Source organism: Pipra filicauda, unplaced genomic scaffold (assembly GCF_003945595.2).
Source record: "Pipra filicauda isolate LSUMZ 115617 unplaced genomic scaffold, ASM394559v2 scaffold117_size3949168_pilon, whole genome shotgun sequence".
In the NCBI taxonomy this organism is placed as follows: domain Eukaryota; kingdom Metazoa; phylum Chordata; class Aves; order Passeriformes; family Pipridae; genus Pipra; species Pipra filicauda.
The window spans coordinates 2,184,364-2,208,686 of NW_024103629.1; the positions used below are offsets into that span (position 1 = coordinate 2,184,364).

The 24,323-nt window shown below is 39.0% G+C and overlaps 1 protein-coding gene across 4 annotated transcripts in view; it reads left to right on the forward strand.

The window, feature by feature from the left end:
* CEP126 (centrosomal protein 126) overlaps nt 1–16,923 on the forward strand; it is a 40,268-nt gene extending 23,345 nt beyond the window's left edge. For 3 of the 4 annotated variants that reach the window (XM_027739070.2, XM_039385440.1, XM_039385443.1), the window contains 6 exons: nt 961–3,082; nt 9,691–9,815; nt 10,103–10,190; nt 10,706–10,915; nt 13,136–13,199; nt 16,278–16,923. In XM_027739070.2, the coding sequence (XP_027594871.2) occupies nt 961–3,082; nt 9,691–9,815; nt 10,103–10,190; nt 10,706–10,915; nt 13,136–13,199; nt 16,278 (2,610 nt within the window). In that variant the 3' untranslated portion in view covers nt 16,279–16,923. Of the gene's footprint in view, nt 1–960; nt 3,083–9,690; nt 9,816–10,102; nt 10,191–10,705; nt 10,916–13,135; nt 13,200–16,277 lie in introns of those variants that run through there. The other variant, XM_039385441.1, reaches the window with a different exon arrangement.
* The last annotated feature ends 7,400 nt before the right edge of the window (nt 16,924–24,323 follow it).

The following is a 24,323-nucleotide window of genomic DNA, read 5'->3' on the forward strand; positions in this document are numbered from 1 at the left end:
TTTAACAATCACTTTGCTGCTGAGCTGTGTGAAAGTGAGTGTACGAGACTGTGAAAATAGTTGACATGCTTGTTATCCTTTATGCTTATGGGTATTTTGAAGTCTTGTACTTAAAAAAGTATATATTGTCAGCAATGTCAGCATCTCAGTGCTTGGATAGAGAAGTAATAGTGAAGAAAATGCTTGTACAGTACATACATAAAGTTGTCCCACTAATGTTTCAGATGGTACCAGTTCCTCTTATTCATCACTCCATTAAAATCTGATGAGAAGGTTGGGAGAGTTAGATGGGACTCCCTTAGGCTCTTATACCTGATCTGTCCTCATAGATCAGATGATACTTTCTTCTTTCTGAAAGACACGAACAGAACAGGGAATTTCACTGGGGGGTTGGGAGCTGTTAGTTGCTGTGGTTATGATAGCTAAGAGATTTTTCTGTGTTTGCCATGACAAGGCTTAACTCCTTATCACTTGTGGCTCGTTGTATGAAAAGAAACATATTCAGTCTAATATTATGGAAAAGTTCCAGTTTGGGGCAGATCCGCTATCAAATCTGCATTTTCATGGATTCTCTTTCAATTTGTAAATTCACTTAGAAGCCTTACAGAGTATGGAAGTCATCCTGTATCGTAGGGAAATCCATAAACAGTATTGTTGTTTAGATAAATCTAGTTCCTTTTTTGGTATTGCAGAATTCATATATAACTAAGGGTTAAATTTGTTGAACTATGCAGCTCTCTCCTCTAAATTTCTTCCCAAATACACCATTTTCTTTTGCAACTTAATACAGGTAAATTTTGACTTGGTGGAAACACTCATGGTGATGTGAACCCAAGTCATAAAAACATCAGGCTTAATATTGTTTGTATTTTAGTCTAAGCTATCATTAATGAAAAATTAGTATCAGCAAAACCACATTTCTGATAAATCTAACAGTCTGATTCTTTGCCTGTATTACAGAATTTTCATCAAGAACTCAATGAAACAGATGATTCAGAAAGCCTGACAAGCCTTGACAGTCTTGAGGCTGAAGGACAAAGTGGAAATTACACAACACCGAATGAATCATCTTTGACTGCACGGTGTGACTGTGCCCTGTATGATCCAGAAAAATCCCAGACTAGGAATAATGGTTTACTTCATATAGATCAAAGTACTTCTAAAAATGCGCATCTAAATAATTGCCTGAGAAATGCAGATCCACACTACCACGACATACCTATTCATGATCTTTTAGCTAAACATAATGTTCTAACTCCTGCTGAGCATGTGAACGCTTCAGAAGAGGAATCATCTGCTTCTCAGAGATCTGGAAAAAAACTTCCAGAGTTCTCTACCTCTGATAAGCAAAAGAGCTCTGTAATTAATACATTTAGTTTTCTGCAAAATACAGAAGACAGAAGCAAGCCATCTTCTGGAATGGCTAGCACATTAGCCATTACTCATCCTGTTTTCAATCCTAGCAAAGCCTGGGACAGCCCTGATTCTATTCCAGGAGAAAGAGTTCAGGATCTGATGCAAGATCAGAGTTTTAAAATGACCCCACAGAAGAGAACTATATCTGTGCAAGCATCCAGTCAACCTATTGCAACATCTATAATCTTATTTCCTAATCGGGGATGTTCCACTGGCATTCCCAGCACAGCTGATACATTACCAAAGGACAAAAATATCAGTACAAAGTTTTTAAAAAATACCTCAGGAAAAATGACTGAAACAAAAGAAGAAAATATTAAATGTATTAATGATACTATTCCAGGAACATCTTTATTTCAAGACATACCAAATGCCTCAGTTTGGTTGGAAGTTAAGCAACAGAATAACAAAGAGAAAGGAAAGGGAAATATAACTGACACTATGTCACTGGTGTCAGACACAGAGTTCAATTCTGGAATTCCTGCACGGGACACAACCCTGAAAAGTAATATTCTTGAAAGAAAAAGAGCAAAGTTATTCAGAAGTATCCTAAAGAAGGATTCTAAATATGAACCCAGTCCTTTCAAAACTGTGGTTATGAACCATGGGATCAGTTTTGGAACTCGATCCATGTCATCTATCAGAGACAGTTTAGAACTGGCAAAAATAAAAAAGAAAAGTGCAGAAAATGAAAAATACAATAGGAAGCTAAGATGGTGTGATCAAATTGACCAGATAAGAACAGAAAATAATGAAAAATGCTCTGAAAAAAGCACCAGTGAAGTATCTTCAAAGTTGCAATATGTTCAAACTGCAAATAATTCTCCTAAGAATAATTTAAGTATTGTTGCTCAACCTTCAAACCCCATGTTCATGAAAAATCATCAGGAACATTCTCATATATCAAAACCAAATGTTAATACTGAACAATCAAATAAAGAATGCACATCTCAGAATATATTTATGTCTACTGAATCCTTTTCTGCTAAAAAAGCTTGGATGGTGTCAAAAGATGAAGCAAGTAAACCCTCAGTATATAGCAATAATTCTAAAATTAATGAAGGTAATCAACTCCAAAATAAGGCAAAAATAACTGGAAGAGAAACATTTGTAAGAGCCCAGTCAAGTTTTATGCCCAAGAGAAGAGGCACTATACTCCAACTGCAGTCAGCCACTGGAGCCAACGAGACTCAAAAAGCTCCAGGGAAATTGCTAACACCTCACCTGCCTTCCGCACCTCTGCCGGGAAACAGAAGTGTCAAAAACGCAGCCAGCCCTGGGTGTCAGTCACTGCCGCCTTCAAGCCTCCAAGCTACCACTACTAGCAGGAATGATTTAAATGACAAGCATGTTGTGCTAGCAAATTGGGGTTTAAATAGGAATGGTAGAGAAAACAGTGAGAACATTGCTTGTTGTTCTGGCTTGGCCGCTGTGATCTCTCCGCCCGACTGCAGCACGGCCAAATATGAACCTTGGGCAAAAAATACTTGTTCTGTAAGTGGTGTTCGGGCAAGAGCCTGTCAAAATCATTCAGTAACCTGCACTGAGAGAATACCTGTTAATGCAGAAAATGGATTACATCTCCATCATATCCCAGCAGCTGGAAAAACAAGCACCTCCTGGCGTGGAGCACATTCTGCCCGAGCTGCAAAGGAGTCTGCTACTGGTAAGAGTCATGTTTCTGGGTCTGGGGTGGGGGGATGTTCAGACAAAAGTCTTCTTCAATTACATCATGAATTTGTTTTCAGTTGAAACGTCCAACCTTTCATCCATCCACACAGTACAACCAGTTTTAACAAGCTTTCACCATTTGTCATTGTCATTTCTATTCTACTGGTGCCCAGAGGCCTCTCAAACATTGATCCTCATTTTTAATAGCTCTCTACAATATTAAATGAAAAGGAAGTATTTTCCCTGAGATTATATTCATGACTAATGAGCAGATGTGACAGGTGGTCTAAATAATGATATAGGAGGAAGTGACTAAGTTTATGCAAGCAAGTTTTACAAGGTAACTGAGAGTCATAGCTTGTTGTTCAACAGTCACTGCCACATGAGAGCGAAAGAAGTATAGATCTACTGTGTTTTTAAAATGTTGGCACTGAAAATGCCTAAAATTATTAAGACTTATTCCCAATAATACAATTAAAGCTTAAAAAAAAAAATTAAAGGCAGGTTAAAATTAAAGAGCTTCTGCCAAGCAAACTTTGCTCTGCTGCAAAGTATGTCTGATTTATGAAGAATTTTAAGGAATTTGATAAACAATCCTGCATTTCATTAAAAATTAACCTTGATGAAGAGATTGATTGGTAAGATAGAGGAAAGATGCATAAGAAATTTTTGGGTGAATAAACTTTCATCTCCCAGTTTTTACATTTCAAATTACATTTTATGCTTTTTGATTTGCCTTGTTTCTCCTGTGCAGCCTATCTATATTCTGTCCCTTGGGCTCTGATGACATCCTTGTGCTTATAATTTCTATGTAGTTTGTTGGTTTGCTTCCTACTGAGGGCTACAGCAGGAGTTCCTGCAACTGTAGACCCTGTTTCAAGCATAAAAGCAGCATTTCAAACTGCTTCATGTACCAAGATCACCCAAGGATTGGCCATGCAACTCAAAAATACTTTCTAGCAAAATAATTAATTCAGATAACTTAACCCCCCCTACATTTCTAGTTTTATCTACATATATCTAGTATTTATCTACATTTATCTACATTTATCTAGTAATATATAGTTTTAACTATGGAGTGATTCAAAACAGCTCTGTTATGTAAGGCAGGCAGGTGAATATTCTTGGCCTTAAGTAGGGCTGGGAAATGAAAAATGCTATCTGTTTGTCTATTCCAGTTCAAAGTCAAACAGATGAATTTAAGATCCGGGTGACTTAACCTATTTGATTTTACATTGGAAGTGAATGAAGACTTGCATTACCATGCCTCGCCTCCAGCAGAGATTCTTGCCTTTTGATGTCCTTATCTGCACATCAGATCAATCAATCAGGAAATGTACTGGGTCAAAGTTGTGTGCACTACTAACACTGTCTTCACTGCAACTTTAAATGCTACATTCCCAATGTCACATACCTCCAGCTCTTTCAGGGGAAGAGCTGAGGAATAAATTTGGGTGGGTTGCCCTTTCTCAGTATCTGCTTAGATTTTGTGTTTTGAAAGTCTTCTTTATTTTAAATACTCTAGATAACTCTTACTGACTTGCTGTTATTTGTTCAATTGCCTACCAATTCACACAGACACCATAGTCTTTGTCCTGAAGTGCTTGCTGTGAGATTGAATACTGCATTGCTCTCAAGTAAAATATCTGCAGAGTTCCATGAGGTTTGTGAAGACACTGTAGAAAATGTGATTTGTTGCAATGCTTGGCCAAATGTACCTAAAGTATAAGTGAGAACAAAATTAATAAATAAAATTATCATCCATGAGGATCTTAATTTAATTTGGCTTCCAGGCTTCAAGTTGTATATCTTCTGCTGACACATATTATATTGTAGCTGGATATTAGAATTATTTTAAGACCTTTCTTGTTTAGTCAGTAAAAGGCTTTAAAAATGTGTTTGACCTTTAGCCTGTCACAAATATGGGGCTAATTACATGCTTATAGTTGAACAGCTGTAGACTGCTTAGTATCTTGTTCCCTTAAACATACTGATGCCTTAAGCCCCTAATAGTTTTTATTTTTCTAATACTTGTAAGTTTTATAAGTAGTGGAAGTAGACTCTAAAAGCAGCATCCCTCCCTTCCTCCCTTGTCCCTTTCCCTCTAGCACCCTTGTTTACACATTCCTTAACCCTCTAACCCCATTTTGTGCTCCCTATATCACTCCTACCCCCGAATCCAGTAGAAATGTTTAGTCTTTTGTCAAGGCAAGGCCTAGATTGTTGGCAGAACAGCATATCAGGGCCTAAACCACAGAACACGGTCAAAAACTGGGTGACTATGTACCCTTTGTTCTCTGATGAAGATGAAGATGGGATGAACAGAGGGTCCCAAAAAGCCCCCAGACCCATTTTCAGGGGGTGGACCCGGGGTGGTCCAGAGTAAAGGCCACAGGGTGGACACATCTGGCATTGGATGGATGGTATTATAAAATGTAACGTCTCAGGCATGGCCTGCGCGCATCTTGTAACATCTTTGCCTTGGCATAATAAACCCTTTCTTATCTCACCCCTAATTAACTGCTCTGGGAGATTTTTTCAGCACCTAACTCCCACGGCAACAATACTATTGCTTATTATAATTTTGTCTTACATGTCTCAAAGGAATCTTTCCCTTGGCATATATCTAGCATGTCTTGCAAACTAATTAAATTAAGTATTGATGCATCTGCATAGAGCAAGTTTGAATTTTATTTTTTTCTGAAAAACATCATGTGATCAGTGATATAATCAGGGGTCTCTTGTTTTCTTTTTGTTTTCTTTTTTTTTTTTTTTAACTTTCTGCCATATTCAATATAACATTTCTCTTCAGGTGCTATTCAGCACCATGCATCATATTACAATAATTTGCACTTAACTAAATGGCAACCTTTTAAATCTAATGTGTCCCATGTTACTATTGATGGCAGCAGCCTGTTAAGACCCGCCCCAGAGAAAGGGGAGGGGGGTAACCCAGGTTCTTAACAATAATTCCCTTGGGGTGGATTAGAGTGAAACGACGCTGAATAATCGGTGTCTGAAAACATACATTGGTAAGGTTTATTTTAACAATTTTGTATCAACAGGTATGCTAGCATTTCTGTGTCCTCATATAACAATGTGACATAGAGATAACCTTTGGGGGAGGGAGAAAATGTATAGGGGAGAGAAAGACAGGATAAGAGTAAGGGAGAGTAAGGAAAAAGAAAAGCTGAGAGTGGACAAAATGTATATAGTCACCGCCCATGGGGTCCAGCGATGACACTTGGTAGTTGCAGCTTCCATGTCTGTCAGTTGAAGTGGTGGCCTTGATCTGCTGGGGGTGAAGGAGGGAAGCCCCCACACTCCAAGAAGTTATGAGTTATTATACACATGGTTAGTGTCATGGGCCATGCCTCGAACCTCCAAACTCTCCCTGGGCCTGCGCAGAGTTTCTGTGTCTGGCCTGGTTCCTGCCTTTCAAGATTGGCAGAGGGGGGAATGGGCTTTGATGGGCCATCAGTGGTATAAACTCGGCTGTTTCTGCCTTTTCAGGGCTTGACACTTAGTCAGGGCTTCAGCACTGGAGGGACTGACGGGCCCAACTGCCCATCAGAGGTCAAAAGCCTGCAAAAGTCTCCTAGAATGCATAAATCATTAACCGTTTCAGTCTCTGACACCACCCCGTGATTTATGCATTAAATAATTTTTCTTCTTTCATTGTTCTCTGTCAATCTTTTTTGTGGGCGGCGCTTTTTGTATAGTGGACAGGAAGACAGGAGAGTAAAGGAAAGGAAGAGATAGCCCCAATGCACTGCAATTTCCTCCCCCCCCCCAAAAAAAAACAACTTTATAATAAAATAGTAAGCTAATTTTCATTAGCTACTCTCTCCACTCCGTGAGTAGTCATAGGGGATGTAATATGATCTCAATAGCTACAATCAAATTTCCCAATATTAACAAAGGTACAAACATCAGGATTTAATAGTGACACAAATCTAATTTTCACTAGCCACTGTCTCCACCCTGTGAGTAATCAGGGTATCCTTTAATGCGTAGTGGATGTGAGGGATTCTATAATAATGTGTCTGTTGGGGGGGAGCAGTGTGTCTTGAAATTGTACTTGAAATTGCACATTAGTTCTTATGCAAACACATTGAGTTACTTGGGAGTTGGTAAAAGGTTTTCTTATATTCTCTTCAGGTAACATTTTCTTTTGTTTTGTTTAGATTTAGTTTCATTTGTCAATATTTTGTGAAATTTAGCCAAATATAAAATTTGATGCCTTCCGAGGCAGAGGGTTAATGCATGTAATACATATTTGTATGATTCCAAATATGCATAAATTCTTGTACTAACTCCTAGGCTAAATTTGATTGAGTTTTTTGATTCTCAGTTGATTGAGACAGAACTACACACATCCAAAAGCCTCTCCTAAGCCAACTCGCCCCCCAACAAAAAGACAAAACAAACTTGGCGAAAACTAAACTAGCAGCACATAAAATGGCTTGTCTTACACAATCTTATCAGCGAGTTGTTCATGATAAAAACACAAATTTTGGGAGTAGAGGGGACACAAACACAGTGTTCGTGGTAAACTTTTACGTATTGCAAACTTACTGAGACAAAAATACATACAGACATGTATATTACAAAGTTATTAAGATAAAACCACAAACACATGTCAAAGAAGAGTATAAGTCTTCAGTCCTGTTGCTAGTTCATTTTCTCATGGGATACCTGTAAGCTGATAATAGAAGCAGTTGTGGGGGCAGGTATCTTTTCTGCCCATTGCTGCAATTGAAAGCTTTATTGGTCTCACACAGTTTGATCTCATCTGCTGGCAGGTTCCTGCGGAAAAAAAAAGAAATCTGGCCCACTATGGACCCATTATTAAAAAGAAGGAACTATCTATTTATCCAACTCCTAGAGTGTATAAATCGTTAACCGTTTCAGTCTCTGACACAGCCAGATGACTAGTTTCAAACATGCTTCAAGTATCAATTGTTTTCTTTTTCTGTGAATGGTAGGAATTCTGCTTTGTTAATGTCACTGTAATAACCACAAAAGAAATAAAATTCCGTTAGAATCAGTAAAAGATCTCTTGGTGAAATCACGAACTGTACATTAAATGGCACATGTGAATATTTATTATGTAAATAAAGAGGTAATTTATCTTCCCAAGTATAAATCAAGTAACTGCATTTACAAGTCTAGTAACTGTGTTTACAAATGGGAATATAATATCTCCTTGGGTATGTAGATTCCTGAGTTGCCCATGAAAATGCTAATTTGCATCTTCGGTTTGTATGCATAAACATTTAATTAAGAACATAATTTTAATTTTGAAACTTGATGCTTTAATTTTGAAAATGTATTGCTACACCAGATAAAACTGAAATAGATTTTGAGATACAGTGTCTAGGTTAGACCTCTCTGACTGAGGGAAAATGCTATACAACAGTACTGTCATTACAATTAGCAAACAGATGTATGAATTAGTAAGATTAACTACAAAATCCCAAGCTATAGAAATAAGGTTTAAAACCATGACTTTTAAACCTTACAACATTTGTGAGGCCCCACCTGGAGTACTGTGTTAGTTCTGGACTCCTCAGTACAAGAGACATGGATGTGCTGGAGACAGTCTAGTAACTGGCCATGAAAATGGTAAAGGAACTGGAGCATCTCTTCTAGGAGAAAAGGCCAGGAGCTTGGACTGTTCATCCCAGAGGAGAGAAGGTCATGGGGAATCTTATCAATGTCTATAAATACCTGGAAGGAAGCTGCAAAAGGGACAGTGCCAGGCTCTCTTCTGCGGTGCCCACTGAAAGTACCAGAGGCAAAGGGCACAAACTGAAACAAAGGAGTTTCCTTCTGAATATCAAGAAACATTTTTTTTTTACTTTGTGACTGAGCACTGGCACAAATTGCCCCAGAGATTTTATTGAGTCTCCATCCTTGAAGATACTCAAAAGCCATCTGAACATGGTCCTGGGCAAGGAGCTGTATGTGGACCTGTTTGAGTGGAGGTACCTGTTTGAGTGGAGGTACTGGAGACCTCCAAAGATCTCTTCCCACCTCTACCATTCTTTGATTCTGTGAATCAAATAAAGTATGAACTACCCCATTTTCTGCAAACTGCTATGTAATCTTAACAGAAGTTGAATCCATTAAGATATACATTACAGCAACTTGTCAACAGGCATTTACTGTCTTGGGCAGTTAGACTTCAAGATTATTCTTTAAATACAATTTATTTTCTAAAACATTACTTTTTGGCACATTATTTGGTATTTTTATATCATAGCTCACCTTTCATTCTCCTTTTTATTTAAGACCACCTTGTATCTTTGTACTTATCATTTTTATTATCTGGGATTCAAAGTGGGGCTTCACTTACCATGCTTATGTCCACATACAATCCACACCTGTATCTCATAGTCCTGTGCTAACATGAGGTAAAAAACGCCTTAAAAGTGCCTGTTTCTCTCTTTTCATTTTAAGAAAATATATTTAATGAGATCAGATGTAAACATCTGAATGTGGGCAGAGATATTTACTCATCATTATTAGTTTTGCTACTGCTGTCTTTATCATGGTTTTACACATTTTTGGTTTATTTTTGTCTGCATGTTATTTAAGGTTTTGTTCCTGTTACAAGACAAAATCAAGTTCTTGGCAACTATGAAAATAAACAAAGAGCTGTTTCAGAACACAGAAGACAAAATGTAGCATCTAGGAGATGGGAGCCTACTCATCATGCACAGGTTAATATAAAATACTACAAAAAATAAAAAGCTTGTTTATCTTCAAAATGGAAAGAGCTTTAGAAATATCAAAGATTTGTTCAGTGTCATGCAATTTTGAATCAGTATGTTTGCTGTCACTGCTAACGACAAGAATAAAACCAATCAGGATACCTCACTGAATTAGTATACACTAATATTTTGGCACTTCAAAACATTTGGTAATATGAAATAATAAATAAAACATGTTCAGAAGGTAGTGGTTACCTTAAATTATACTTAAAATATTCTTATAATATTTTTTATAGAATTCGTTATGTACTGTCCCGCTGAGTCCTGCTCCATCCACATTCGATCCAGTACAAAAGATGAAGAACATCTATAAATCTGAGGAAGGTATAGTAACACAACTCACTTCAATTCTTGGTTGTACATAAAGTAGAATGACCTAATACATCCACTATGTAACATGGCTTGTGCCTTTTGACATCAGTGATTCTAAGCAGAAAAGGGTAGTTATCTATCTAGACCTAATTTTTTTTTCCTGGAAATGCAATATATAACCCTATCATGGTATGGATGGTTTTATAAATGCATTACAACACATATTTAATTTTCATTCCATGCCCGTTTGTAACTGTACATGTCATACATAACTGTATGATAGGGACAGGTATTGCTTGCTACCATTGCATATTTCCAAACTCATTAGGACTTGCTCTGGTGCCAATTATAAGATGAATTAGTGTTCTTAATTATTTTATTTTCTAATGTATCAAGTTTCTTGATTTTGCCAATTGATCTTTCAATGTCGGTTTTATGTATTTCACAGACATATAGTCATGAAAACAAGCAGTTTACTTAAATGTAATGAGCTCTTCTCATTTGAAGTTCCCCTGTAATCTCTTCAGTTTCAGAAAGCACTGTTCAGTTTCTAATGGCAGAAAAACTAGCAAATACACACATGGCGGAGGGTGAAATCCTGGCAGCTATGGACAGTGTGCAGCCAGACAGACAGCCCTCACTGCTTAACAGAGCTCCGTGTCCGGGCATGAGTGCACTCTCAGTAGAAGAACAGAGGATTTTCCAGTCTCTTAATTATCTCAATCAGAGGCTACAAAGTAAGTTGGATAATAAATAAGATGATACATCAAATGATTAAATAACTTTATATTTTTTTGCCATAGATTTATTTGGGTTAAAACTAGGAATCCCATGATAGAAATTATTATTATTGTTATTATTATTTACTGAATTTAGCAAACAGTAGATCAAAATCATGAGACCTTTCTTGAAGTCAGTGAGATTAATTTAAAGTAACGGTGACCTTTTCTTGGTCAAAAATATGATTCAAAATATGACTGGACGACCTCTTCAGCCCAACTGTAGCTGTTGTTTGCAACAGATGTTTGTCAAAAATGTTCTTTCAAGATGCATCAGGTGCATCAGCCTCACTTGGGAATCTGTTTTTATCCATCTTGATTTTTTTGCAATTATTTTTGCAAATAATTGCCTTTTATATGATATATCATATATTTTTTGCAAATATGTCCCTTTATAATGAATGGCTTAACTTACTTAAGTATTCTCTAACTTGTTCTTTCTCTATGCCAGGCTGATTTCTTACCTGCTTTATACTGGTGCTTTTTGTATGAACTCTCCAAGCACAGCTTCCATTTTGCTGAAGAATGTGGGGAAAATGTCTATACTTGTTCTCGATAATTTTTTCCCCAGTGATTAATTAGCTAACATTTTCATTAGTCGTCTTAATGATAACTAACACAATTGTAGAACAAACTTACTTCTTGGGTCTGTTCTTTTATCTAATGGTTAGGATTTGCTTTGACCTATGCGGTCATACATGTCTTCCATAAAAGCTGTCACTAGTTTGGCATAATTTTGGTATTTTGTGTGCTCCATCTTGTATTTGAAATCAGTGGGGAACTTGTGACTTAGTCTACGTTGATCTCTTCACTGTTTGACTTCTCATATGATTGAAATAACTTCTGCTTGCCATTTGTGCTGTTTGTGGAATTGCCAACTCTCTTGAATTTTACATTTTCCTTGGACTTTTTTCATACAAGATTTTACGTGTCAATTATTTGAGTTTATAAGAGTTTCTTGAAGTCCATTGATTTCATTCCACTACTTTTCCTTCTGCACTGCACCATTGCATGGTCCGGTTACCCAAGTATACCTCCTTATTGCCTGGAATCAAACTAAACCAGGGCTTATTAAGCTTCTGCACACTATCCATACATTTTTACATCACATGGTGGATTGCATGACTTCGAGGGAAAAGGCTTCAGTTTCCTATAAACTGCACAGCAGAACAATAGATCTTTGCAACTGTTTAAAAATTATCTGCAGCTGTAGCTTACAATTCCTGCTCCATCAAACAGTGGTTCCAAATTTCATTACATCATAACCTGTGGTTATTGCTTCCAGGTAAATGGAAATGAAGAATTCCATTTTTTACCAGAGAGGTGTTTTAGTACGGTGTGCTCAGGTTAGGAAAGTAGATATGAAAAGAGAAATACACGAATATAGAAACTAAATTGCTGTATAAGAGGGAAATTACAAAGAAATATAGGGAAAGGTAAATTCAGCAAAAGAACTGGGAGACAGAATGCTGAAGTTTGCAAAGTGTGAACAGGAAAACTGTAAGAAAAGTATGTTAGAAATATGAAAAAAACAAAGAGTCATAGGAGTTAACAGATTGCAAATGAAGTAACTGTGCAAATTAATGTAATACATACAGATACTTATGTACCTGGGAAACTTAATTAGCTTGCCTAATTATTTAGGGATTAAAATTGGTAGTAGGAAGCTGGGAAATTTTACAGGTAGACTTACATGTAAGTAGGTACCTGTAAATCAGTAAGTAAATGGTTGTCTGTACTTATGTGTCATAAAAGTACATTGCTTTTTTAAACTGTGACCTTTCTGCACACCTTCTTTTGTCTTTGTTTTCACATGTTAAAAAATTAAGTGACTAAAACTGTGTACCTTCATAGCGGTCTTTTTAATAATGGTCACTAACTAGTCTACACCTGGAATATTTGTTGCCAGCTTAGAGTAGCTGGCATTCTTTTCTCTAGCTTTAGATTTCTTTATTGACACTAAATCTTTTGTTCATATAATATCTAGATACAAGTTTTAAAAACAGATATATGGCCTATTACAGGAGCAGTTAATAGGGGAAATAAAACTAGTGCTGTTAAACTACATTTCCACAATCTTCAGAAAGTTCTGTCTTGAATATTTGACTGTGAATCTTATTTTTATTAAAGTATTTGGTTTACATAATATTTATTATATACTTTCATGCTTTTTTTTAGATGTTCAAGAAGCCATTACTAGAAACCCATTTGCTTCACATGTTTTACAGATAAGCACTCCTTAGTAAGTATTTAATTTAAATGTGTTCGGTTTTAATACCTACAAAGTAAACTTACAGTTTATATTGTAAAAATAGAATTGAAATATTGACATCAATCTGTTCATCTGGATTGCCATATTTTCACATTTCTATTATGCAAAACAAAGCCCCCAAAAATATGAACTTTATAGTACTGTAAACAGGCTTTAACAGACTGCCTCATCCTCTGGTTTCATTTTCATTTTGGGATCTGAAGACACTTGCCAAGTGTCTCTAGTGTCTTCAGGAAGTTCTAAGAACTTTTAAGGAACAGTAATTTAGTAGGGTCTATTTGAAGTATATATAACTAATAAATAATTTGTATTTCTTAATAACACAGAGGAAAGGGGTAATTATGCATGGCAATGCATAAAATAATTGTTATTGCAGTGAATTCTTACTTTGACCTGAAGATATACCATTTTCTATAAGTGATGGGTATTACCTTTCTTCAATAAGTGTTTGTATTTTGTTTTGTATATTCTAGATCTTGTCAGTTTGAAACAAATACGATACCTGGAATGCAAAGAAATGAATAGGCAGATGAGTGTCTGAAGTACAACATTTACATTTTAAATGTTCAGTTTATGATGCAGGAGTTAGTATTTATAATTCTGTATTATTGATCTTTTCCTTTACTATGTATTTATACTGAAGAAAAATTATAGACACATGACCATATACTTAGAATCATAGAACTGTTTAAGTTGAAAAAGATCTGTAAGATCAAGTCCAGCCATGAGCCCAGCACTGCCCGGTCCCTCCCTAAACCATGTCCCTAAGTGCCACATCTACACTACTCCAGGGGTGGTGACTCCACCACTTCCTTGGACAGCCTGTTCCAATGCTTGACAACATTTTCCATGAAGATAATCTTCCTAATGGCCAATATAAACCTCCCTGACACAATTTGAGGCCATTTCCTCTTGTCCTTGTCACTTGTTAGCTGTGAGAAGAGACCAACCCCTGCCTGGCTACAACCTCCTTTCAGGTAGTTGTAGAGAGCAATGAGGTCCCCCCTAACCCTCCTTTACTCCAGGCTAAACAACTGCACTCCCTCAGCCACTCCTCATAGGATTTATGTTCCAGACCCTTCACCAGCTCCATTGCCCTTCTCTGGACATGCTCCAGCATCTCAATGTCTTTCTTATCATGGGGTGCCCAAAACTGAACAAAGGATTTGAGGTGCAACCTCACCAGTGCTGAGTACAAGTGGACAATAACTTCCCTGGCCACACTATTGTTGATACAGGCCAGGATGCTGTTGGCCTCCTTGGCCACCTGGGCACACTGCTGGCTCATGTTCAGCTGCTGTTGGCCAGCACCCCCAAGGTCCTTTTCGGTTGGACAGCTTTCCAGCCACTCTGCCCCCAGACCGTAGCACTGCCTGGGCTTGTTTTGAGCCAGGTGCAGCTGGCACTTGGCCTTGTTGGACCTCATACAAATGGTCTTGACCCATCAAGCCAGCCTGTCCAGGTCCCTCTGCAGAGCCTTCCTGCCCTCCAGCGTATCAACACTCCCGCCCGACTTGGTGCCGACTGTAAAGTGACTGAGGGTGCACTTGATCCCCTCATCCAGATATCAATAAAGATATTAAACAGAACTGGCCCCAGTACTGAGCCCTGGGGAACCCCACTTGTGACCAGCCACCAGCTGGATGTAACACCAGTCACCACGACTCTGTGGGTCCAGCCATCCAGATAGTTTTTTACCCAGTGAAGAATGCATCCATTCACACCATGAGCAGCCAGTTTCTCCAGGAGAATACTGCGGGAAACTGTGCCAAAGGCTTTACTAAAGTCCAGGTAGACAACATCCACAGCCTTTCCTGCATCCACTAAATGGGTCATATGGACATAGAAGAAGATCAGATCAGTGGAACAGGAACTGCCTTTCCTAAACCCATGCTGGCTGGGCCTGATCCCCTAGTCCTGTACATGCTGTATGATCGCACTCAAGATGATTGTCACATACTTCATATACTTTACTGGATAAACTGTTACCAAAAATGTTAGAGAAAATATTCTTTATTCATAAGGCTTTTGCAACTTACTGAATTTGAGACTGAAACACCTCAGGAATTATCCCAGCTCATAAATTCAAAATGGTTGCCTGGTTTTGAGGTGGAACTGTGAAAAGACCACAGGGTACATCATTACCTCTCTTCTTGTGAACCTCAGTAATAGGTGTAACTTAGAATATCAGCTGCCTTTCTTCTGCCTCCTATCTTATAAATTTAGTGTTTTATGGCTAAACATCTTTTAAATTTTGCATTTTTCAGCAGAGTTACCTTTATTGGATCTAACTGTGTTTTACTAACATATTTTTGAGCTTGCTCTCTGGTCCTTTCTTCATAGTCTGTCCTACATTAAAACAAAACAAAACAAAAACAAACACAAACAAACAAAAAAAAAAAAATCCCAGGAAACAAATCTGTTCCTCTCAGCAATGTGTTTTTCCTTGGCTGGCTGGTCTGTGAGAAAGCTTCCTCCCACTAATTCTTCATCTACAAAATTTTTGTTTCGCAAATAAGATATAAACACTACATATTACTCAGGCTGTCCAGTCTCTGGAACTGTAAGTTCTCTGATGGACATTTAAGACCTTTCTTTCCCTACAAATGTATACTTAAACATTTAAACAGGTGTCCAATTGCAGATAAACATTCAGATCTCAGCCACTCGTTTAGAATAATTCTTAGTGATAAGAGTGAACTGTTGAACAAGTAGCCATCTTCAGAAAAAGTACAGATGAATGAGATTTCATCAACTATGATAGGAGAAAGAAACACTGGGATTTAAAATTTTTACTTACTGAGAGAACACCCTGCTTCAGCTCTTCTAGTTTCAGAGCACTCTAATAAAGTATGGATATTCACTCAGTAATTTCTGTGAAGGACATTGTACTCTGTAATACCAGCCTCTAAATCCAGGTGAAGGTACACAATTGTTGATATAATGGAAAACATATCACATAATACCATCAAATGATGTTTCTTGAATGTTGTACATAATCACATTTCGATTTAAATTTATATCTCATTATTCTCCATTTCATTATAGAGTATTCAGCAATGCATGTTCTCCCTTTTGGTGAAACCTGCAGTGACCTCAGAGCAGTGCCAGAGTGCCTCAGCTAGCAATCCATTGCAAATGTACAGAAGACACTGATATTATCTGCTACAGGATCTTGCAGCTTTATGTGCTTTATATGCAGTGTCTATACTGTTTGACACTACAAAATTAGCAACAAAATAAAGAAGAAAGCAAAACTCAAATAACGAATTTAAATTGACTGGTAAGCATTTTTAGGATAATTGTCTGTTTTATTCTGCACTTTATTGTCAAATTAATTTTAAAAAACCTGCCTGAGTTGTTATGCCAGTTCTAGATTAAAGGCCCTTTGTTAGTTAACCAGCATGATACCTAAATCTGTGAAGTTAGTTAAGTGCAAAGAAATGGTGACTTTTTAACTTCTTCTGTTTGCTCTTCCTCTGCTCTTTCAGTACAAAGTAGATAAACATTCACAGAATCATAGAATCACAGAATCATTTAGGTTGGAAAAAACCTCTAAGATAGTTGAGTCCAATCTGACACCACCATGTTTACCACTAAACCAAGTCTCCATGTGCCATATCCACACTTTTTTTAAAAAAAAAGTTCTAGGCTGGTAATTAGCTGTAAGAAGCAATAAAAGCAATTTACTAAATCTCTGGATTTATAACTCCCTCTTAGATGCCTGATTTTCTGCTCATATAAGTATATAGTAAGAATTAGGTAGAGTAGGGTAGGGTTTGTCTGGGGAATTAAGTCCTATACTTCCACCAGAGCTGTGGTGGAAGTATGGGACTTCCACCCCACACAGTGTCATTGCTAGCCTTTGGAACAAAGAGTATGGAAACTTAGGAGAGCTTTATTTAAGGAGCTCCATAACAGTGCAACCATGGGAATATGCCCCCCGAGGAACACTGGTATTCTGTAACTGGAATGCATCTTCCCAAAAGAAGCTATTAAATGATTATTTGGCAAAAGTATTTTAAAAACTTTATTGTTCCCCATCATACTACCAAGATCATCATGCCATTATCCGTAAAAAGTGCTGCCATTGCTTAGGAGGGAACCAACCTGTGAGAAAAAGAGAAGAGGAGAACATGCCATCGTAACAATGGACAGTTTATCGGGGATTAGAGCTACCTGCTGGTATGTTGTGTCAACCAAGACTATGGTGAGCTACATATGCAAATAATAGTTAGCAGCTGAAATTTTACAAAGAATGTTTAGGGAAAGATTGATTTCTTTTTTGATACAATGTTTTGAAGAATGGAATAATAAATAATAAATAACCTTTCTCCTCTAGCTAGGGATTCCAACGTCTTTGGAGGAAAAATCTGACAGGCTTGAAGGAGCTGACTTCAGTCTGGAGCCTCTTAAGATAAACTGTATTTAATCATAAAAATTTGAGAAACTTGGTGTCTTTTAATCACTGTTGCCATCTGTACTGACACTGCTGCCAGAAAAGGGAAAGTATAGCTGAAGTCCACATGTCTAAAAATTCTTATGTATGGCAGGACTTACAGTGTCTTAGGTGATCAAATACATGTAGAATTTCCAGCAAAAGACATGAAACAAATAAACAAAGGGCCTTCTGAGTTGGAACTCAACATTGGTTTGCACTGAAATACTGAGCCCTGACATCTCTGTTTGTAAGCAGTACCCTGCAACATTCCAGTATGGTGAGGATTTCATATTTAAATAGCAGAGGAAGGTTTCCCCACAGAGATTAAGAGAGGGGAGAGCAAATAATCCAAATACCAGAGACCATGGATCAAAAGCTGTCCTGATAGTCAGCAAGCCAGAGCACCAGCTTAACCAGGTTTCTACTCCTGTTAATTGGTTTAGGTGGCAGAAGTAAAGCCCATGAGTCAGCTTCCTCAATTACATGGAGACATTCTTTCAAAAACAGGTTGCCTGCATTTACATTTCTAGGAAAAGATTTTCAATTTAGTTTTTTTATTTAGGGTAACAGGCTTCAACTCAAAGATAATAACCTTGTTTCTGAGGGGACTTTGGCTCTTTTGACAATAGTGAATTATAGGTTTTTGTTTAGGTGACTGAACAGTGTGACTCTTGGGCATCATGAATTTGCACTATGAGAGTGGGCCCAGGGGCAGCAGCTGGATTCTGAGCACTTGTGAAAAGCCAACAAGGTCTTTTGTTCCAATTAGTTGATGGTTATTCTTCTGATTGGTGTTCCCAGGCTTTTCTATGCAACACACAAAATTTAAAAAAAAAAAAAATGGCTTAACTTTATTTTTCAAGTATAAAGAAAACTAACTATGGTAAAATCAACAAGCTTGGTTTAGAAGTGAACATACAAAATTTGGGTACCTTCACTCTGCCTACCATTTTAACTGCTTTTTTAAATAAATTAATCCATATTGTTCATGTGATAAAAATTTAGTATGAAAACCAATTTAACATTATGGTTTCCAGTACGAGCCTAAATTCAAAACACCCACAAAGTTTCTTTAAATTTGTACCTACGTACAAACTTGATTGAACACCCGTGGTTTCAGGTGCAAGCACACCTTGGTACTTTTACAGAGAATGACATGGAAATGGTCCCAAAAAATAATCACGTGCAAGCAAGTAGTAAGGCTCCCAGGTCAAATAAAGGCAAGATTTCAGCAGGAGATGGCAGCTCCACAGCTCTTCTGTGGCACTATGTGGTGTGTGATGACACATCCATTACAGCTTAACTCAGGAAAAGTTACAATAGTGGTGTACACACAGCATTGTCTTTTGCCATCAGCTCATACAAGGCAGTAGCCTGGGAGAATGTCCCAAATGGGTTGCAAACGGCAGCAGAGCAGAACCTGATTAGAGTGTGATTGACAAGCAGCTTCCTGAGTGCAGACATTGCCAGGAAAAGGCCAGGGTTAGAAGAAAGAGGTCGATGTTAACACAACCTTTATGCCCCATCAAGGGTTTGCAGGGCGTGAAAGTGCCTCTGACACGGTCCACCTTCTCCTCCATCGCCTGTGCAGCAGCCTCCAATGCCAGGAAGAATATTATCTCCCTCCACATCTGGGAGGGCACCACAGCCAATAGCCATCATCCACTCCAGCACTTGCAGCTAGGCTCTAGGATGGCAGGAGTCAACAGACCTGAGGCCTGCTGCTGGCATGGGAGGCAGTAGTGACAGGCATAATGGTGCTGTGAATGTGAGGGCTAGGTGCAGCTGCAGACACATGGGGACTATGACAATCCTCCATGCTGGCAGGGACAGGCAGCGAGACAGGGATAGGCTGAGCTGCAGCCCCAGCCACAGCAGCCTGGGGATTGTGAACAAGGCTCTGGAACTTTCTGCCAGCCAGGATCATAAGGCAGCAGGGTCCTTGCCTATGCTCATTGGTAAGGTCTTGGTGGTGGCAAGAGCTGCAGTGGTAATGGGAGGGAAGAGGGGGGCAGGGAGAAGCCAGAGACCTTCCTTCTCCCTGCCACTGCTCCTGGCCAGTTTGCTTTCCTGGGGAAAAAGTATTTTCTGTAGCTACAAAATTCACAGACTAACAGAACTGTAGCCTTGTGAAGGGCCGAAGGCCTTTGCAGAGCCACTACTGACACCTGTAATTGATGCTTCAAGAATTTTAAACACTGTGTTTTGCAGCCAAAACAGGCACAAGTAAACCTTTATGACATTGTTTAGGGGCAGCTAAAGTGTGTGTAGAATTGCAGCAGTGAATACTGCTGTGTTGTACAACCATAGGCTGTTAGGACTGAGGGTGCTTCAAAGCATTTGAGACTAAAGTGCGCCCTCAAAATATGCATTTGCCTGTATTAGGCCAGTATATAGTACCCAAGTCTTGAGTTGTGTGGCAGCAGCTGTGGTAAAGCGCTGCTGCTGGGAGGAGAACATGACTGATACTGTCAAATTCCGCAGACAAAATGGGAATGACAATGCACATTACAAAAGAAACTAAAGATGACTCCACAATGTTTTTGGAATTGTATTTCAAATCATAGCTGCAGGATTCCTTCAATATTGAATATAAATCCCAAGCCAGCCACAATGGTGGCCATGATCCAGACAACAGAAGTCGCTGTGGGTGACATGAATCTACATATAAAGTCTCTATTATTGTATATATTAATTTTGTTCTTGTTTGGAGAAGGAAGCAATTGTTCAACATTTTTATTTAATCTGTATCCAATAGTTTGTGCTCTTTCAGAGAAAAAGAAACAAAAAAGAAAATAAAAACAGAAAGGAAAAAGAAAAAAAATAGAAAAAAACAAGGAGGGGGGGGGGGAGGGAAGGGAAGGGAAGGGAAGGGAAGGGAAGGGAAGGGCCGGCAGGGCATTGCCGGCCGGGGCCTGGCCTGTCCGTGCCTGTCCGGGCCGGGCCAGTGACTGGGCCGGGCAGGGCCGGTCCCGGGCCCTGGCCGGGCCCTTTCCCGTTCCTTTCCTTTCATAGTGGGTCCCCGTAGTGTACGGGCCGTGCACGGGCCGGTCCCCGTGCCGGTCCTTTGTCCTTGCCAGCCGGCGTCCGTGATGTTTCCGGCCGGGCCCTGGCGCCACCTCACGAGCCCCCCCGTTCGATTCCCCCCGATAAGCACACAAACGAAATCAACAAAAAACAAAAAACAAAAAATATCCGTTCCCCCGGCCCGCCCCTACTTCTTCTGCCTTTTTTTTTCGTTTCTCTTCTCCCCTTTTTAGCAATGTCTGTTCCTCTTTTCTTCCTCCTGGGCCTTGTCGCCTCTCCCCGATCCTGAATTCCTTTAAGGTTGTGCCATGCTGTAGTTAGGTAAAAATGCTGATAGAATGGACTGTTGTCTGCTATTTGATGGTCATTGAAGAGCTGTGACATTAAGCAAACCAAATAAATGAAAACATATATTTCTAAAGAAGGAAATGCTCCTGAAATAATTCATATTCAGAGTTTTGATCAAAGAAAAGAAATCAGAAAAGCTGAAATATTTCTGTTTGTATATAAAAATGTGACTTTTCACTTCAAGGTAAGGTTTTGAGACTAGCTTAATCCAATTAGTCAAAAGCTATGTGAAATGTTTAGTTTCAGGTCCACTTTTACCAATTTGGTAATTTCTTGCTTGTGGAAATTATTTCCCCTTCTGATTTCTCAGTTTGGCTGTCTAATAAAAAGCAAAATTTGCACAATCAAGCAGCCTGAATTCTGTTCTCAGCTGTAGGCAAAGGGTTTGGCACTAGGGAACATGGCCTTCAGAGGTCATATGGTCAGTGTGCAAGAGTTATTTTCTCTTGGTTATTCACACTGCAGCACTGATCTCTGTGTTGTCCAGTGAACCCATGCCCATGGTCTGCCTTTGGAGAACAGAGCTATGCGGTGCTGCTTTGCACAGCTGCTGAGGCAGTACCAACACAGATGTTCTCAGTAGCTGAGAACAGCACAGGGAGGTTTCAGCTAGTGGGGATTTGATGGGAAGAATGAGTATTTACACAGACTTTTCATGATATTGCTCTGAACAGCAGGAAGAAGTAGGGAGACAGAGCACAGGGTACTAAGAGAGAACCTCTTTCCCTTCCTGTAGACTGAGTCCTACCAAAGACAAAAGGTGACTTGACTGAAAGGTTGTGCATTTAGGTTAAGTATTTAATGAGTTACATTTGGTGGAGCTGATGAGTGAGCTTGGGATCTTCTATACAGCTTCTGAGCCAGTAATAAATATAGTAGGTCTTTCCCCATTTTCTTGGATTGCTAGAAAGCTGGATGAAAATGTGGAAGCAATTATGTCCTTCAGAGCTCTTGAAATTACTGCACCATCCACACCCTGTGACTAAGTCCCTCTCTCTGACTGAGATCGTTAGAGGGGATCTTTCTTTCTGAAGCAGAATGTGCTGTGAGGTCTCATGGGATGGCAGAGGCTTCGCACACACAATGAGCCTTTGCAGACAGAACTAAACCTTTCGATTCTATGATCTTATTACACGTATGTGTGTTTGTTTTCTAGAGGGATGGAGATATATAGAATATACATAAACATATTCTTAATCTTTAGCAATGAGCACTGCTTCTGACAGTGCTTTTTTCTTTTGTTTCTAGATTCCAAGATGTGGCACACTATAAATGCATGCTTCTGTGTCTTTGCTACAAAAAATACCCTCCTGCAAGTGGGGGGGATTTGTCTTCATTCAAGGGGGGGGTTGTAGACCAAATATGGCCCAAGCCTGTTAGATAGTTCTCTCGTAACTGAAATGATGACAATCCTCTTGTGACTAGGAAACATTCCAGAGCCAGGGTGTAGGGTTACACAATGGTACAGTGTCTTGCCCCTGATTTATAATTTGAGAAGCAGATTGCGTTCAGACAGAATGTGAGTTGAACAATGAGGTTTCTAGTCCTGATCTCATTAACAGAGATTTATACCAAGGGGCTATTGTATCTTGTTCCTTTGGTTTGCCATGCCAGCAAACATTCATAAAGTTATTTAAAAAAGAAAGCTTCTGTCACACACTTAGGTCAGAAAGTTCTCAGGAAAATAGCTAGTCAAATACAGAGCAGTCTCAATCTGCACTTAACTAATGCTTATGTTTCTGGCCTTAGTAAGTCTCAGAATGATTAGTGGATCAAACATCACATTCAAGCTTATTACATGTAAAGGTTTATGGGGACATGGCTTAAAATGCCTTTTCACATATTTATGTTTGTTCATGGTTGAGTCACTCTAAGATGCTTACTATTTGCAAATCATACATAATCACCAAAAGAATGTTCTTCCAGTACAGAAGAACCATTAGAGGGTGGAATAACAATAACATCCTGAGAGCTACTTTCCCTCCTGCAGCCCTAGAGCCTCTGTGCTAAACGAAAGGTTATAAAGACATGGCCTGGAACCTGCTCTTCATCAACAGCCTAGTAGTCATTGCACATCCCATTAATCAATATTTCAATAATCCTGCCAGGCAATTTGGACTGACCACCAGTAAAAAGAAAATGGAGGTTCTTTTCCAGACTCACCACTCACAGTGCTAGAAAATAGACTGGCCCGTCCACGTGTATTGACAACATAGCTCTGAAGCCTGCGGACCAATTCTGCTTCCGCAGCAGGAGGCTGTCTCGGAGTGTCACAGCAAGAGACGAAGTCACCTAGAGCACAGCAAAATCCAGCACGACTCTTAGGAGATTAAAGGACAGCGTATGTGGAATACAGGAGGCATCTGGCTTCAAAGTGTCACACAGCTGTCATCACCACTTTCTCATACTCCTGTGAAACATGGACAGCTTGTCATTATCAAGGCATGTGACTTCCCAATTTCACCTGCACCGACTACTATGTTGTTGCTGGTATAAATAAGCACACAGTGCAATTAGCCTGTTATTCACAGTCCCATCAAATGTTGAGTGCTGTACTAATACTCCTGTGAGCTGTGTTCTCCGAGGCAGCTGATGCACATGTCAGATGAGAGGCCACTCAAAGCCAAATTTGATAGTCAGTTTCCACATATGAAACACCTGAGAGTATGTCAGGAGACAGGGCAGCAAAAATGTCAGGCAAACCTTCAGGTGGCAGCCAGCTCTACATCATGGAAAATTGCTGCTAAATAACATCTCCTGTTGCAAAGAACTTGGATCGGCCAGATGACATATAGAAAGAGGGAGAGTAATGCTGTGCAGTGCAAGGGCGTGGAGGAAAGTGGGTGTTGTAAAGATTGACAATAACTACCTTTGGTAGGTTCAAATTGTGCTGTGACAATGGGACGCATTTATCCCTAGAAAAGACAAAACAACTGAGTCTTTGCGTGTTGAGTGAACAGCCACAATCATCCTTAAATCCTGTGGTGGAACTGTACCTAGACCTTCTATTGGTCTCCTCTGCCTGAACTCCTAGTAGAGTTTAAAAGAAGTGATACAACACACTCTCAACTCCTGGCCTCAGTGTTACAGAAGAGTTGAACTGAATTTTTTACCTTAATTTTAAAACACATTTTGAAATGGATTCAGGTTATCTTAGCTTCGTATCATGTACCTTTGCTGTCTGGTGAGCCTGGGGAAATTGGAACATGTTGCTCATGTTTTCTGTACCCTTCATTGTTTTGCAAACTTTTTCCAGAGGAGTTCAGATTGTACTGCAA